General features: G+C 39.4%; 1 protein-coding gene across 1 annotated transcript; it reads right to left on the bottom strand.

The window, feature by feature from the left end:
• Positions 1-1,462: 1,462 nt before the first annotated feature.
• Positions 1,463-12,454, bottom strand: slc7a9 (solute carrier family 7 member 9; the record flags this gene model as incomplete). The annotated part of the gene is made up of 12 exons (XM_083900974.1): positions 1,463-1,524; positions 1,931-2,105; positions 3,126-3,275; positions 3,997-4,093; positions 4,278-4,381; positions 6,980-7,103; positions 7,216-7,260; positions 7,813-7,912; positions 8,050-8,175; positions 9,942-10,184; positions 11,467-11,614; positions 12,347-12,454. 12 exons carry the CDS (start codon positions 12,452-12,454, stop codon positions 1,463-1,465), a joined length of 1,482 nt encoding a protein of 493 aa, XP_083757100.1.
• Positions 12,455-18,283: the final 5,829 nt, after the last annotated feature.

The raw sequence follows: 18,283 nt of genomic DNA, 5'->3' as shown, positions 1-18,283 counted from the left end.
TATCAGTTACCTGAAGTGGCAAGCACATGCATGCTAATATACATCGACATCACATTTGACTATTCTTGAGTTATACCTCATGATAGATGACATTAACAGTTTTTATAAATCAAAGGTCAGATAGAGATATTTGCTGTAATCACATGTTTATTTTGCACGTCTGTTTTATATTATTTATTTATTGTGTGTGTCTTATGGAGTACACTTCACAACTGTACAAGGTCCCATACAATGAAAAAGGCAAAGTCAAAAAGGCTGAAAATTACAAATATAAAATGTAAACTATTGAAAAACAAATGGAAAACAAGAAAGCACATGTTCTATATGCAAATATTATTTAGAAGAAAAAAAAAATGCTTAGGTTTTTTTTTTTTCAGATTCTTTATCCATTCCCCTTTTAAAACATTCCCCTTTCAAACGCAGATAAATGTCATTCTTGGCATTGTTGTCATAGACTCCATTATCATGAGTCAGTATAACATCAAGTATTGATGTTAAGAGCAGTGGAAGTAAAATCCCATCAAACTACAAACAGTTGTAGTTATTTATGGAAGACTTCGCTGTCATGTTAAAGGCGCCATATGTAAGAATGTGGCCAAAAACGGTTACTACATTCTGATTCAAAATACCGAGGTCATTTAGGTTTCGTTTTCTCCGCCATTGTAACTCAGACGTAACTGGCAACCCGTGGTTGCTCAGCAGCTGAGACTCTACTGTCTGCAATGATTGGTAGACAGCGGTAGGTGGCGAAACATGATTTCAAAACATAAACATGATTTGCGGTCCGCAAAATATTTTTTTAATGCAAATATTTTATCTGTACTGTTGTTGTTGAGTTCGGTTTGTTATATGAACATTATTCCTGAGTCTCTGTGACATATTAGGAGGATTTTACGGCCAGTTGCTTTAGATTTCACTGAACACAACAACCTTCGCTACAGGCTGCGACAAACCCAGTGATCCAGATGGATCCTGCCATTTAAAGACTTTTTCTTTCTATTCTTTGTTATTGTGTATTGTATGTTTTGGGTAACATCTACTGCATGTCTGTCCATCCAGGGAGTGGATCCCTCATCTGTGGTTCTCCCTAAGCTTTCTACCTTTTTTCACTGGTAGTTTTTCCTTACCCTGGTCGAAGGTCTAAGGACAGAGGATGTTACCAACCCTGTGAAGTCCCGTGAGACAAACTGTGTTTTTAAACTGTGGGCTATATAAATCAAATTTGATTGATTGATTCATTGATTGATTTATTACATACATAATGCACCTTTAAAAAAATAAAAAAAATAAAAATAAAAAAAACATTCAGTAGAAATAACCTGTCGCACCAGTCCACAAACACACCCAGTTCCACCTCTGACTCCAGGCGGATTGGATTGGATTTGCCCCTTTCCAGAACCAGGCACAATGTGAATCATGACAAGCAGCATAAGTCATCGTGGTTTTCCTCTTCTGTCCATTTTCATTCCATTCTATCTGGAGGAACTACCTCCATCAGCAGCTGGAGATAAATAGTAATGGGCCCTGACAGGAGAAAGCACGTCTGATGTCACTTTTACACCATGGTTCATCATGGCATCAGCACAACCTGACACTGTCACACATTAGCAAGAACTAGCATGCTTCTGTTCAGGCTACATTGTCTACATTCACACCAGTTAAAGGGAACTAAAGTTCCACAACCTTATGTTATCAATGGTGGCCGTTGCTAAATGCACAATTTGAGCAGAAGTATCCTGTAAAAGTATTCCGAACCAAACTGGTAAACATTTGGTGTGGAAAGTGGAGCCGTCCCTGAGCCGTAATCTTTTGTACCTTTTGAACATTTTACTTTCTACTGATTGCCAAGAGTCAAAAGAAATATATCAGTGTCTTGATTTCTGAAACTTGCCTCCGGAACTTCAGCAAAGAAAATGAGAAATAAACTTACTCATGAGTTTGCGTGCCCATTTGACCTTACGGTGAACGAAAGGGTAGTAGAGTAGAAATCCACTGAACATGAACACCGCACAGTAGATATATTCCACTTCTGGCTTATCGATGATGGGGGCCAGCACTAAGTAGACAGACACCAGCACCATCAGGCCTGCTATGACAACTGGAACCTTGAAAATATCACAGAGTGTTAAGATTTGACTTTTCACACAAGGAAACAGAATACCATTTCAATTTAAGAATTTGTATTGATTATTACAGATTTATATACAGTAAAGTAAACTCTATATTTACAAATATTTAAATTTTACTATTATTATTATTACATTTAAAGGTTCAGTGTGTAAGATAACCAAGTACTCTCTCCAATTTTCCACTCTAATTTCTTAGTTGAAGTCTTCATGACAAAAAGCCCTTGCTTAAAATATCGATACAAGGTTTTTTTTACAGCTCCAAAAAATGTTCATGATTAAATTATTCATAGTAATATATTAAAGCTGTAATGTGAAGTTTTTGAAATATGATTAGGACTATCAGCTCTACACAATTCTCTGCTGTCCACTGGACTGATAAATCCTCTGAGGCTGGAAGTTTGTGTAGAACTCTGTGCTGCACTGTGGAGCCAAGAATAGAACTTTTCGCGGACTTCCAGTTTTCAGATACCGTTGCCCTCGCCAGCACTCTCGTGTGTTTTACGGACAAAGCGGAGCTCCACGAGACAACAATTGCAGGAATTAAGCTCATTGTGACCACAAAAACATGAGTGAGTCATCTTTTTCACACTTTGCAGACTGATAGGGCCTCCAGAGTCCCAGATATAAGCATTTAAATGATTAAAAAGTTGATTTAGCATAATATGTCCCCTTCAAAATAATTCAGGAACCAAAGACAACAAGAAACCAGAGACAGAACTAAAAGCTCAAGGTAAAGAAAACAAAAGTGCAAACTGAATAAATTCCATAGAAAATCCAGGGGTTGTGATCAGTAGCATGTTAAATTTCTGCCAATACAGAATTCAATATCACACGCTGAACCTTTAAATGTCCCATATTTTGCATTTTCACAGCGTTTTGTCTGAAGTTTTGATATCTAACTATGTCTGTCTGTCCGTCGGGAAAAGAACAGAAAATAGAAATGAAACCTGTACCCTGTTAAAAAAAATAAAATTAAAATTTAAAATAAAGCCTCACCTTCACTGGTCGGTGGAGCTCCTTCCTTGTGAATCGCATCACTATGAGTCCCAGTGTTGTCAGACCGTAAAACATCCACTGAGCAAAGCTGAAGTAGTTTATAAGGGTGCTAATGTCTCCTGGGATAAGGTAGAACATAGCCAAAACACCCTGAAACACACACACAAAAAGTTACACAAAACAGTGAGGGGAAAAGAAATATGGAAATGTTCTAACCACACACATTGGATTTTTAGGTCCCATTGGAAGTTATATTTTTGTATTTGTGTTTTCTGTAGTCAAAAGGTAAAATTAAAGTTTCGGGTACTTTATTTTTTCCATTAGGAACTTCACATGTGGAGGAGCAGATCCACACTCAACAATGGACATGCACACAAATGAATAAATAAAGACTATAAAAGAGAGAATATTAGATTTTAGTGGTAATCGAGACATGAATACAGATTTCAGGATTTCTTTATACCATTGTTGAAATCTTTCAGGATAGATTATAATAGGTTTGTACACACTGTCTTATTGTAAATTCATAAAATAAACTATTATCTATTTATGACTGTTTCCAGTTAATATATTTATATTGCTCAGCTCTATATTGTACTCTATATTTTGTGCAAAGAACTTAAGTTAAGATCTGGCTTTTATACTGAATCTTTGCTGTTTGGACCACAGTGGTTGCAGGGTTAGCCTGACATTACTTTTGTTGTTTAAGTATTCTTAGTGAATTGTGATGTAAAATAATACACAGCAAATGTAGTGCGCAAGAGTAGCTTCTGTTGTTTATATGTGCTTTTTCAGGCAAACATAATCAACACACACACCAGGAAAATCTAACATTAAAAAGACAGATGGTCATTAAATGTGCAGGACTCACGTTCAGTATGAGAGCAGGTAATGGCGTATAGTACTTTGGACTGATATAGGATAAAATTTTCACCATGTGGCCCTCTCTACCAGAAACATACGTCAGTCTGTGGGAAGAGAAAGACAGAAATATGTTTTGTCATGTTTCATTTGTTCCTCAACCCACTACTCTTCGGTTTTCCCGCCTCTAATAACAATTATATTCAAAATTGCATTGTTTTACCAATAAAAACCCCACACACATATTCTTATCATTTGTGTTTCACTGATAATATGATGGTTGTATTTTACCTGGCACCACTGAAGCAGGATCCATTGGCCGTACCAATTGTGGAGAAGACAACAAAAAGTGGTACGATCCAAGACAGAGGATAAAAGACTTTGTCTCCAAACGTCTAAAATGTACAAACCATATACTTAACAATGGGCTAGGGAGGCAAGACACTGCAAATGTATTACTTATATTAGTCAATTACTTATTTCATATTACACATATACACATATAGAAAGTAATGGTTATGTAAGGTATGCAAATCATGAATTATATATGCACTAAATTGCATAGCTACTACTACTAATCTTCTTACAGCTTCTCTCTTTATGGGTCTCCACAGGGGGTCATCTGCCTGATCCATCCCTTGGGTCCTCTTCCGTTACACCACCTGTTCTCATGTCCTTTTAAACAACATCTATGAACCTCTGTGGTCATCGTCATCGCCATCGTCAACATCCTTTGTCTGATATAATCACTATCTCTCCTCTGCTCATGACCAAACCATCTCAACATTGCCTCTCGTACTTTATTTCCAACCCGTTCAACCCGAGTTGTCGCTCGAGTATGATCCCAACAAAAACCTCAGCTCAACTACCGCTAGCTATCTCCACGCCATACATCATAGCAGGTCTCAGTACCTTCTTGTAGACCTTCCCTTTCACTTGTGCTGCTACCCTTCTGTCACACATCAACCCTGACCCTCACCTCAACCTCAAAGTGCTCACTTTTGGATCAGAGGTTGTACAGCAGAGTGTTTAAAAGCAGCTGGAACACACCGTGATCTAAGAATGGTGTTCATTAAAACAAGTACAGTTGGACCAACAGTGTCAAAGGCATTTTTAAGGAGACGAGAAGGGATGCTAAAGGACAGTTTGTAGCCCGCAAATGCATAACTGTGTCAGAAAGTGTGGAAGGGGATATTGGCACAAAATGATCAAGGACAGATTGGCAAACGAAGGTTTCACGAAGCATGAGTAAGAGGTAATGGCGGTGAACGTAGCTGGCCAAAGAGAAGACATTTTATCAATCCAAATGTTTTGGAAGTTGTCACAGAGAGTAGGAGATCCACAGGGGAGTTATCACATGGGTTTACGCGGGAGTTGAAAAGGTTGAACAGAACCTGGGGCTTGTGGCTGTTATTGGAAACTAGACTAGACATATGCTCCATTTTTAGCAACTTTAACAGCTCTCTGGTAGACTGAAAGGCAATCATGCAGAATTCGATAAGAGATGTGGAGCTTGTCTTTTTCCATCTTCTCTCAGCATGTCAACGTGTGAGTCATTTACCCATGGCTGTTAAAGTGCTTTAGCTTGGTTTTAAAAAGGGGCAACAGAATCCAGGATATTCGTACATAAGGATTCAAAGGAAGTTGAAAACACTCTTCGGTGCCAGAAGCACAATTGTCGCCAAGTTTCAACACAACACAAGATTTATTAAATAAGGTGGCTATTGTGCGCTGAAGGCGTGAGGGAGCATAGGCTCAAGCAAGGGATCGAAACAGTAAATAACACAGGCAGATGCCGTCTCCATCCATCCATCCATTATCTACCGATTTATCCTCCACCGGAAGGTAGCGGGGTGCCATTCACTCACACTCTCACACCTTACGTTCAATTTCGAGTGACCAATTCACCTAATCCCCATATCCCATATTTTTGGACTGTGGGAGGAAGCCGGAGAATCCCGAGAAAACCCACACACACACGGGGAGAACATGCAAACTCCTCGCAGGAAGGCCATTGTTCCGAAGTTGTTCCAAACCGGGCTCGAACCCAGGAACCCGGGTCTTCTTGCTGCAAAGGCAAGAGTGCTAACCACTACACCAACATGTTGTCTCATAAATTTAATTATGCACACATATAGGCCACATGATAACACAAGATCTCCACCCTCTCCAGCCCGCCTGCACTCTCTTCTTCATCTCTTGTGCGCTGTCCATTGCTTTGGATGGTTGACCTCCGGTATACTCATCCACTTTTACTACCTCTGCTCATTGCATCTTCACCGCACCACCTGTCTCGCTGTCATTCACACACAGTTATTCTGTCTTGCACCTGCTAACCTTCATTACTCTTCTCTCCAGTGCATACTGTACCTCCACCTCTCTAGGCTCTCTTCCACCTCTTCCCTACTCTCACTGCGGGTTACAATATCATCTGCAAACAACATAGTCCACAGAAACTCCAGCCTGAGCTCTTATGTCAACCTGTCCATCCCCATTGATCCCTGCACACCTCAACACTGTCTCACTGTCCCCAAACATGTCCTGCGCACCACCCTCACATACTGCTCTGCCACTCCCCACAGCTCATCTCATGGTGCCCAGTTGTAAGCTTTCTCCAGATTCACAAAGACCCAGTCCAACTCATTCTGGTCTCCTCTATACTTCTATATACTAGTTTGCATTTGCATTAACCCATACTCCTACTCTGATCTTCACTTCTTTCGTTAACCGAGCTTCAACAACTATTTCCCATGTCTTCATTGTGTGTCTGATCAACTTAATTACTACAGTTCTGCACAACACGGTAGTACTACACTTCTTCTCCATTCCTCAGGCATATTCTTGGCTGTATCTCTCACCGCTTTAGCTGCACTTCCCCAGTCATCTGGTAACACTAAACAAATATATATCACATGTACCATCTCACCCCTAAACTGTTAAATATACATTTCTCTGGTGGCAGTGACTTCAATGAAATGACTTCAACTCCTTACCACAGCAACAGCTGGAGACACCAGCACTTCCGTGGAGGTCATCACAGTGAAGTAAGCAAGGTTGACCATTACATAGCACACAGAAACCAGGGGGATCCCAATAATAATGGCCAGTGGCAAGTTCCTGAGAGTAATCCACAAAACAACAGTTAAGAGGGAAACAAGTTGTGTATTTTGCTACTTAAAAATCAAGTATTACATTTAAGTATGAACAAAAGTTGAAACTTTAGTCTTACCTGTATGGGTTTTTTACTTCCTCTGTGATAAAATTCAGCTGATTCCTGATAAAACAATGGAATGAACATGAGCCATACTGAGTATGTAATGAGTATATTACTGTGCAAACGTCTCAGGGCACCAGCACCACCAGCTTTGTCCCAGCCACCATGTCCATGTGGGCCCCATAAGGCTTATCTTTGGAATAACCATGGACAAACCAGCTTGGAACCGATACTGTCAGCCCAAATATAACTCTTATAGGGCCCACATGGGAATAGTGGCTGGGATTGTTTTCATATCTATCCAATTCTGTGATGTATGGCATTTGGATTGGAATGATGTGAAAGTTGATTAATTCACAAAGTTGAGTACATGACTGTGCTCACAAAACACAAAATCTGGTCTAAGGGAATTCAGCTATCCCATTTAACTATATACTGTATGTCATTTTCTTAAGGTAACATGAAGGTTGAATCCACAGGCTTGGAGAAAAGGCAAAGAGCATCTGGAAGACTGACACCTGGTGATGTTAGGTCACAGTTCGCCTCATAAATACATTACTTTATAGAGTTAACCCTGTGCATCATGTTAAAGAGGAGAACATTAATGATTACCATCCATCATAGGCCCATAACCCGTTATAAAACGCAAGACCAATGGCTCCAAAAGACGGTGGTGTGTCACTGAATGCATTGGAAAAATTCTTAGTATTTCCTGAAAAAGACAAAGAAAATGTAATAAATATATATATATATATATATAATAATATGTTGTTCAACATGTCATAAAAAAACATTTTAAAAAATTACATCAAATAACATACAATAAACTGAAAGGACAATAAAACCCACCTTGAGCTAACAGAACAATTCCAGCCCCCGTTATGATAAAAACGATTAAAAGTTTAGCTGCAGTAAATAAATTCTGCACATATTTTGCCAGTTTAGCACTAAAACAGTTGACTGAGACGATGACACCTGAGAAGAAAAAAATAAATTACAAGTTAGACATTACAAATAAATAGAATTTTCTTCAAAGACGAAATTTTGTTGTTGTTGTTGGAAATGACAAAGGTTCCATGTTGAGTGTGCCGTTAGGATTATTACAGTAAGGGAAAATAACTTAAAAAGGGGGGAAAAAAACATGTCGGTGGTGGACTATCTTTGAGGGCTTAAATGTCAGTTTGCTGTTTACTTTTTGATGGTTAACAGAAGTTCACAGAGTTTCTATTAATCATACATCCATCAATCTTCTACCACTTTATCCTCCACAGAGCTAAAAAAAAGAAAAGAAGCTTGAGTGCTTTTCTTGAGTTTATGATGACTCAAAGGACATCGCTCTACAACTACAAATTCACAAACATTTCATAAAGCGCATCTACGCTAATCAACCACTTCTTCCAACCGAGCATCAAAATGGCAAAGCAAGGTGATTTGAGTGACTTTGTTAAATGTTAGGGTTGTTTGTGCTACATTCGGAAACCGCAACCATATCTAGATGGACCAGAGAATATAATTTGATATGATTATATAATAATCAATAAGCTAAAGAAAATAACATCAGGAAAAGATCATACTAAAGAGATTTATGTTATGTTTAATGTTAGATTTAGATTTAGTGTAACATTTGATATTTAGATTTAACTATTTAATACATTTCTATGTGACCAAATATTGTAAACGTACTCTCAAAAATTCACACCACATTTTCAAACATCGTTTGAAGCTAAATGTGACAAAATGCTGCAGTTATTTTCAGCATATGCTGCTTTACAAACGGTACCTCATATTTATAAGGTGCACGTACACTCTTAGAAATAAAAGTGCTAAGTAGAACCATCTGGTTCTTCATCTTGTCCTCATAGGAGAACCCTTTTTGGCTCCAGGGAGAACCTTTTTATAAAGGTTCCACCAAGAAACCTTTTAAAACCCTTTATTCAGGAAAGGGGTTTTAAAAGGTTCTCTAGATCAAAATGGTTCTTACTGGAACCATTAGTGTTACCAGGAACCCTTGAAAAACCCTTTCTTTGGGAAAGAGTTTTTCAGAAGCAAATGGTTCCAGGTAGAACCTCAGCCTTTGTACACTCTTAGAAATAAGGGTTCCAAAAGTGTTTTCTACAAGGGCTGGTGTTCTACCTGGAACCATTTGTTTTTCAAGGGTTCTTGGTAACAATAATGGTTCTATTAAGAACCATTAAATGGTTCTTACTCAATCAAAATTTTTGATCCAGAAAACCCTTTAAAACCCATTTCCCGAAAAGAGGATTTTAAAAGGGTTCTTGGTAACACTAAGGGTTCCAGGTGGAACTTTTATAAAAGGTTCTACTTCGACCAAAAAGGGTTCTCCTATGAGGACAAGCCGAAGAACCACATGGTTCTACTTAGCACTTTTATTTCTAAGAGTGTAGAAGGACCCTTTTGGAACCCTTATTTCTAAGAGTGTACTGTTTACAAACAGAATTGGACAGGTAGTATTCAGTATATGCAGTGCTTTTTCTATCACACATCTGTCCTACCCACTCGCACAATGCCGGCACAGCTGCCAGGAGCAAATTGAGGTTAATTGTGTTGCCCAGGGACACATCTGCACGTAGAATATAGTATATAATCACTCCCCTTCCCGTTGAAGGACAACATGATCTTCCACTGACCTACATCCACCTTTTGTAGCCAGTTCAGTTTTATGAACAATTAAATCCATTACTATGTGCATTTGACTGTCTTAAACATTAACTTCAACTTACATATAGCTGAAGCAGCCAGAAACTTGGTAATAAAGGGGGGAGGAGTGCAGCCAGGGTAGAAAGGAGTGGAGGCGTATTCTGCAAAGCTCAGCGTGATGATGGCAAAGGCTGAAGGCCTCAGCACAATGACAGTGGTCCAGGAGTAGAGGTAGGCCAAAATGGGACCAAAAGCCTCCATTAAATATGAATAATCTGCCCCGGATTTGGTGATCATGGTGCCAAGCTCAGCGTAGCACAGCGCCCCTGCGTCGACAAACACATGAAGAGAGAGGCGGACTAAGTTTGATCAACTCTCTGACACATTGACTCAAAGTCATGCATTTTAAAACGTTGTGTGAATAACATTATCCGTAATCGGTGTAGCCTATAAAATTAGATAAAAAAAGATTACCATTGTGAAACAAGTGACCTGATTACAATGAGTACGGACACGTTTTTATGTCGGTTAATGTTTTGCCAAATGTGCAAATCAAACATGTATAGTGAATATAATGAAGAGTCATCAATAAATGCAAAAACACATCAGGTAAAGTTTAACAGTTATGTGAATTTACAGCAGCAGTCACACTCTATGGACTTTACTTTAAAGCCCCATAAATTCACATAAAGACCCATAAATCGGTTGTTTGCGTCTGAAGGGGGAACTCCTGGACTCCCACTCTGAAGCCTTGAGATTTGACTGGCATCATGTAAGTCTTCGAAAAACTGGAAGTTCCTGCAGACTCAGACACCAGCTGTCATTCACTCATGCTTTATCGTCTATTTTCCTCTAAATGGGGACATAATTTACGTATTTGTGCATCATATGTTACTGAAGAAGACCTGACACTAGTGAATGAGATCAGATAACTCCTCCTGAAAATGCCAACATCAGTAAACAACAGATGTGGGCCTATTTTTCATTCGTTTCCATTCAAATTTAGCTATTTTTTCCACCAGCGGTATCTCCCTCTAGTGGCTAATAGTTGTTGTTACTTCTAGCCACTTTATTCCAATGCCCCATTATAGCTTGTGTGCATTCTGGATGTAGCTTTCTGATGCTGGCACAGTGTTTTCCATAGCAACTGGACGCTTAATCATCGGGAACAATTGTGGAATGTGGGAACATGCATTGCCTTTTTACACTTTCTCATACCTCTGCCATCTTCTCAAGAGATGGTCTCAGCTTAAATACATAAGCATAATTAGCTAAAAACAATTTTGAAAAGCTCCAAGGCATATTCGTGTTTACACGGCCATAAGGTTGGTCGAGCTTCGTTGAAAGAGGCGGGAGACAATCTTGTTTTTTTTTAAGCTTGACATAGAGCCAAGTCAGAGATTTAGTTTCTCACATCAACAAGCCGTGATTTTAGTTTCAACCGCCGCCAGATTCTCATGCATCGTAGGACCAGCACGATCCTGTGGATATGTTCTATAGAAACACCGAGCACTCCTACCCAACTCCTTTACATTCAAGACTATTAGACCTTTGACACAACATAACCACCACCGCTGTGATGCTGAACAAAGTGGTGGTTCTTCTCACCCATAGTGGAAATCACGCCACAGGCAGCCCAGGTGAGGAGGCACGGTCCCACAGCTCCACTGTACAGCAGAACAGCCTTGGGAGAGATGAAGATGCCTGATCCGATCATACTGCCCACGATAAAACCGATGCCACTCAGCAGACCGACCTGACCAAGCACACACAGGACAAAGAGTAAGTAATTTTATTTTATTAAATTTTCACTTGTTATCTTTATTGATTTTCAGCCATGAAGTGCTAGATTGCAGACCGTGTTGTAAACTCCTCAAACTTAAAGGTGCAATAGACAACTTTTGGTGATTTGAGTTGCTGCTGTTGATGTTATTCTGCATCTGTTTGGTGTGTGTGTGTGAAAAGAACTTATGTAACCTTAATTGCATGCTGAGTTGTATGGAGGTGATACATGGGTTAATTCAGTTAAATTTAATTGAATTTAATTGAACTGAATTGAATTCATTGAAATACCATAAAAGACTTAGGGGAGGGTTCAAGTTCAAGGGTTTTATTTGTCACATGCATCATTACACTCATATAACACACAGTGAAATGTAACCTTGAGTCACTCTAAGACTGTAAACACACAATTATATAATAGAAACAAGGAAGCATATATTAAGAAACTATATTGAATCTAGCTGAGCATCGATGAAAATGAAGGTCTCCTTTAACTGAGCTGCAGCTTTTTAATTAAGGTCACATTAAATTAAATTTCAATGTGTTTCTTTTTTTTCCTCCACAAAACAGATGTGTCCATTCACCTCAGGGCTAAACGAGCTTGATTATCAGCTCGTTTAGCCCCCCCCAGTCTCCAGTCTAGCACTAAAGTCGTTCTCAGGAACACGCGCATGTAAATGGGACAGACAGAGATATTCTCACTCACATCTTTCTGAAGCACAGTGGCCTTCACAGCCTGCTTGTCCTTCGCAGGAGAATCCATGCTGGGTCCATTCTGCAACTCCTTCCTCTCCCTAGCGCCGTTTTCATCCATTTCTGCCCACTAGTGGCCAAAAGAAGCACAAACGCTCACATTTTACACGTTACAACAACTTTTCATTGGTGTTATCAAAGGTCATCATGTGTAATGATAAGGTATATGAAGAGACTGCAACTGTCCATTCATACATTACGAGTTGTATCATCTAATTTGCTTTAAATGGAACCAAAATAACGTCGTACTCTAGTGAAGAATCATAAACCTCTCATGGAAATGTACCATGTTGGAAATCACAAGAAAAGTAAATTCATTTTCGCATAGACTTCTTTTTGAATTCTTACTTCCAGGTTGGCCTCAGGCAGCAAACCAAGAGCTTTTAAGTCTCACACCAACAAAACAGTTCAGAAAAAATCCAAAAACAAAACCTATATGTATTTAAATGGTTGATTTTTATGTTTAACAGTGTTTCCCAAACCTTTTATTTGCAGTACCACTTTTTAAAGATTACAAACTTCTGTGTCCAAATTCACAGTTCACATTTTGACAAGAATATATTTGCAACATTGTTAACTAACACAGACATAGGCATGATTGTGTGAATTGCTTTTTACGTAACCACGTCTCACTACACTCTCTTCAAGCAGTGCACTGAGTTGTCTATCACATTAGATATACACTTAGAAATAAAAGTGCTAAATAGAACCATATATGGTTCTTCGGCTTGTCCTCATAGGAGAACCCTTAGTGTTTTACTCTTTTAAAACCCTTAATTCAGGAAAGAGGTTCTAAAGGGTTCTCTGGATCAAAATGGGTCTTACTGGAACCATTAGTGTTACCAAGAACCCTTTGTAGAAAAACACTTTTGGAACCCTTATTGTTGAGAGTGTACACAAGTGTCTCAAACACACCCACCTCAAAAAACCTCATCTATGCCTTTCAGAATCATCAAAATCCAAAAATGTCAAGTCTTGAGTGTAATGAAAAGTTGCATGTTAGAGTTAGAGTTTGTTTGTCTCTGACTCTACTTGATATAGAACAATTTGGATTAGACATTAAATATTTCAGCAGGTTTCCCACTTACGTGTTACCCGGCCTAAAATCACTTGATGCTCCACGGATGTTGAATCTGTGTTTGTTTTCCAACCCCAGGTACAGTGGTAGTGCTATTAGGTCTCCTCATTGATACACTGAGCTCAGTCGAGTGAGGGACAGGAGGAATGTCTGGTGGTGCAAATGAAAACCTGAGTACGCCCCCTGTGATAGGAGGTTCCAAGAGGCTGATTGGGTCTCCTGGATTAAAGGGAGGGGGGTGAAGACACAAGGGTTAGGGTTTTTCAATCGACAGTGCATACACAAAGAAAACAATGGCATAACATTTTGTAACTAAATCAATATCATATCAACAGTGTTTTAATACAAATAACAGTACATTGTGTTGTATCAGTTATGTTCCTGAGATGCACAAAGTTCAATATGACTGACCCAGTATGAGACATTTCTGCTGTATTGATACAGTCTCAATTTTTAAGAGAAACCTCTGAAACACTTCTTCAGACGTCTTTAACAATGCCTCTTTGATACAGATATGTGACACCCCCTGCATGTGTGTGTCCATCCCCTTCTACTCTGTTTTGTCCCTGTTCCAGTAGGTACACATTTTCAATACAATAGTTTGTCAAAAAATCAATAATTACAGTATAAGTTCTCACGCCAGCATCAAGTCTCATGGAATGAAATGTCGTCAGGGTGTTGATTCTGCTTGTGAGAGAACTGTACACAATGTATATTTTCAACTAGTTAGGCCAAATTCTGATTCTGGAGGCTTCAAAATGGGAATTCAGACAGGTGGCTTCATGACCAGTTGCCAACTAGTTAGTGTTCCCACCCATTTTGCTCATAGGCTTTGACAAAAACAAAAACGATTCACACTTTCTTCTAATAGTTATGCTAGAGTGGCATTCATTAATGGTGCCTTCCCTGTCTAACCCACTGATGATAAATGCAGGACTGCCTGTGGTGACTGCAGTTCCCACTCGCTGGTAATCTGCAGCTGAGGCAGGAACGTATGAACTCGATCACCCTGAGGACAAGAACTTATGACCAATGGCAGGGCTCACGTTTCAGGGACACATTCCCTGGTGCTTAGGATCTGACCAACTGCCTTCGAAGGCACACATTTCACACTTGTGGAGTATGTGGAGGGAAATGTACCTATAGGAAAAGGACAAAAGATCAGGGAAGCAGCAATATAAGGTAACTGGAGCCAACGAAAGAACAGAGTCCTCGCCAAGTGTTTGACAGTGATACTATTAGGGAGATAAACTAAACTGTCGTTCCAAGAGTTTTGGACAGCATTAATGTTTGAATAGTATCATAATGTTAAGGGTACACTTAACTTTTTGCTGTGATTATCAATAGGAGGTTTCCAGCTTGGCTGCCAAGAACAGTTTTGTGATATGTTTTTATGAGAAGTTATGTTGACCCAAGCCCGGGCTACAATCTTTTTGTCGATGCACACACATTCACACACACGCTCACGCACAAGCTAATGGTTGTGCAAGAACTGGTCGAAATGACTTGTGCTCCACTGCTGAGTAACATGTAACTTGTGCATTTAAACTTTGTCTTGCTTTATTTAGGCTGTAATTCTTCACCTCTGTCTTTTCTCCACAACACACATCAATGACAAAAAACTAATCTAGTATATTGAAAATATATAGGCTAATAATGTTTGTCAGTGTATCAGTTATTACATCTGTAAAATAAATGCATCTACAGATCAGTAAAAATTCATTAATGAAAAGCAACGTAAAATCAAACGGTTGATTGCGTAATATCTCATTGTATGAGGAAGTACATTGTCATACGTAGAGATAACCAGATGTCTACAAATATTTATATGGAGCCTTATCTATGAGTTACCCTTTTTACATGATACATAATGAAATAACAGACCAGTTTAAACCACTCGCACAGACTGTTGAGTAGCTGTAAAATGTTGAAGACACACAAACCTCGGTGTTAGAGACCCACTGTGGTTTCTTTCTCACTGGGCGCTAATACGGTGAGTCTAAAACAGTGGCTTGTGAGATTAAAATACAAATAATAATCCGTCCTTTGATCACCTGCCTGTCTGTTATTCCTGTGTGTTTGGTAAACTGTAATTTAAATGCAGATGGAAACATAGGTAAGGGTATAATGTAGGGTTGGGAGATATGTTTAAACAAATAATTCAGGAAAAGAGCAGGTCATGTGTTAAGGAAATTTTGTATTTGTATTAAATGAATGTAAAAGTATGACCTGTAGTGACCTAAGATCAAGGGACAATTTGCTATTGTTTCACAGTTTCACAGTTTAGCACAATGGTTGTGGCAAAACATATCTTCCTGTGTGTTGGGGGGGGGATCTTCTTTTGTCCTACTTTGTCTGTGGGGGGTCGTGAAGTCAGATTGAGAACACACCCACAAAGTGTGTGAATGTGGTAATGAAAATAAACTTTGTGGTCACTTATTATTATTTCACCCCGCGAGTTTGCTTCATTCTTTCTGGTTGGTGCCTACGCATGCCAACGTGCAGGACGCTGGAGCGGACCAACCCGGACTCTTTAGTTATTGTCCGTGGTGACTTTAACAAAGGTAATCTCACTCACAAACCCCCTAAACACAGACAACATATTAAATGCCCGACCAGAGAGGAGAACATTCTGGATCACTGTTACACCACAGTCAGGGATGCTTATCACGCCGTGCCCCGCGCTGCACTGGGACCCTCTGACCACGTCATGGTCCACCCAATTCCTGCTTACAGGCAGTGTTTTGACACTACCGACTGGGACATGTTCAGGACTGCTACCAAGAGTCTGGATGAGTACACAGAGGCTGTGACGTCATACATCAGCTTCTGTGAGGACTGCTGTGTTCCATCACACCCCTGATGTAGAGCATGAATGTGAATGAATGAATGGGAGAATTCAAGCTGTTCAGGAGTGCTTTGAAAGGCCCAGTAGATAAATGGAAATAGTTGGTAAATGAAGGTGTGATAAGATTTGGTTTCATTTGCAAATGGCTTTGTCTCATTGTAGACAAGGAGTGTGTGTTGATGGATGTTGTTGATGTGATGTGAAAATGACTGAAGTGGTTACCAACTAACAACTGAAATATACATTCCAGTCACTATTGGGTTAAAATAATAATTATGATTAAGAATAAAAAATAATAATTATTAAAGTAATCTACAATTAGGCTCAGGAGATAATAAAGGTCATGGGGAACTGCATAGGACGCTATGTTGTTTTCAGATTAATCACCAAGAGAGGAGAAATCGGGGACGCTCTATTTCTTCTCAAAGCCTTGGGTGAACACATACTGACCAAATAAATATCTTCTGATAATTTGAGACATTAGTGGAGAACAATTATTGCTTTTTTTTTATACACTTGATATAGGTATAGTGGATGACTACCCTGATCGAATCCGTGACTCCACTAACAGAACTGACTGGCTAATAGGAAAAGACACTGCAGAAATAACTTTGAGTGTATGTGTGAATGTGTCTCTGTAAATAATGTGAGGAGTGTCTTGAAGAGTTTGAGGGTGTCTGAAGTGTGTTGATATTTAAACGTATGTATGTAAAATGTTTCAATGAGAAAGTAGTAGAAAGAAAGTGAAATGTGCGAATTTGGAAATTGTTTTCTGCTTCAAGGTGGTGACATATTGGTTTGATTAAATTGATTAGGTTAAAATCAAAAGGAAGATTAACGGTATATCAATTTTTGGTGATATTTTAGTGATGAATAATAATAATGATGTAAATGGCAATTGGGAAATCAATGTGCAGTGAGAGTGGTTGTTTTTGTTGTGATTTGGAGCAGTGTACTTTTCACTGGCTTAGTGAGAAATGTAACTTGAAGACTCTCTGTGAAGTAGGAGTGGTTATCTATATGTTACTCTATTATCATGTTTCTCTGACATTTGCTCACTACCCCCGAGTGGTGTGAAACCTCACTCTCCCAAAAACTTTGAAAAGGAAAAAAAACAGGATTAAAGCCACTGTAAGTAAGCTACACATACAATTCAAATGTGGAGAGTTAAGGCCACATTATACTTCTCCGACTGCGTATGCGTTATCCGTCTGCGTCACCACGGAGACGCCTCGAGCATTTATACTTCTGCGTCGTGGTGACGGACACTCGCTGCAATTTCCCGCCCGATCAGTAGGGGTCGCTGCGCAAGGTTGTTGTGCTTCTGGCTACAGTGAGCAATGGCGTCCGAGAAAGAAAGAGAGAGAAAGACTGTTGTTGTTGAAACAGTGTCCGTTTCTCACTTTTCTGTGTCACGGAACGCAGTTTTAAGATAATTTGAGGCGAGAAATTGGCCATTTAGGGTCTAAACATGTGCTGTGTGTGTTAAGATATGACGTATTTATAGTTCGGCAGCGGCGTTAGCGGCGGGGATCAGCTCCGCCTCTGTCAGGACGCCCGGAGCGCACTGAGAGCCGGCACAGAGCAGCTTAGCTCAGCCTGTCCTGAGGACCAATCGTAGCTCTTGCCGTCTCCGTAGTCCCTTGACGGAGTGACGGACACTTAAAAAATATTTCGTGCAGACGGAGACGACGCAGAGGCTCTTCGACAGTCTCTGCGTCGACGCAGAGTCTCTACGTAGCCTACGCAGAGCACTTTACGCAGAAGTATAAATTGGGCTTTACTAATAAGATTTGGATAAAGAAATTTAAGTTAGACATTTTAAGCAGATTTAAGATATATGCAAATAGATTGGTATATATATTCTGATATTTAGGCTGTTTGTCACAATGAATTGTATTTTGGCTGTTGAATTGAAATATGAACTAATGCCTGGTTTGAACAAAATTAGGTATTTCATTTAA

Source organism: Microchirus variegatus (genome assembly GCF_963457635.1).
Source record: "Microchirus variegatus genome assembly, chromosome: 14".
NCBI classification, from domain to species: Eukaryota; Metazoa; Chordata; class Actinopteri; order Pleuronectiformes; family Soleidae; genus Microchirus; species Microchirus variegatus.
The sequence above is the reverse complement of the archived record's forward strand: the minus strand, read 5'-3'. Positions and strand labels throughout refer to the sequence as shown.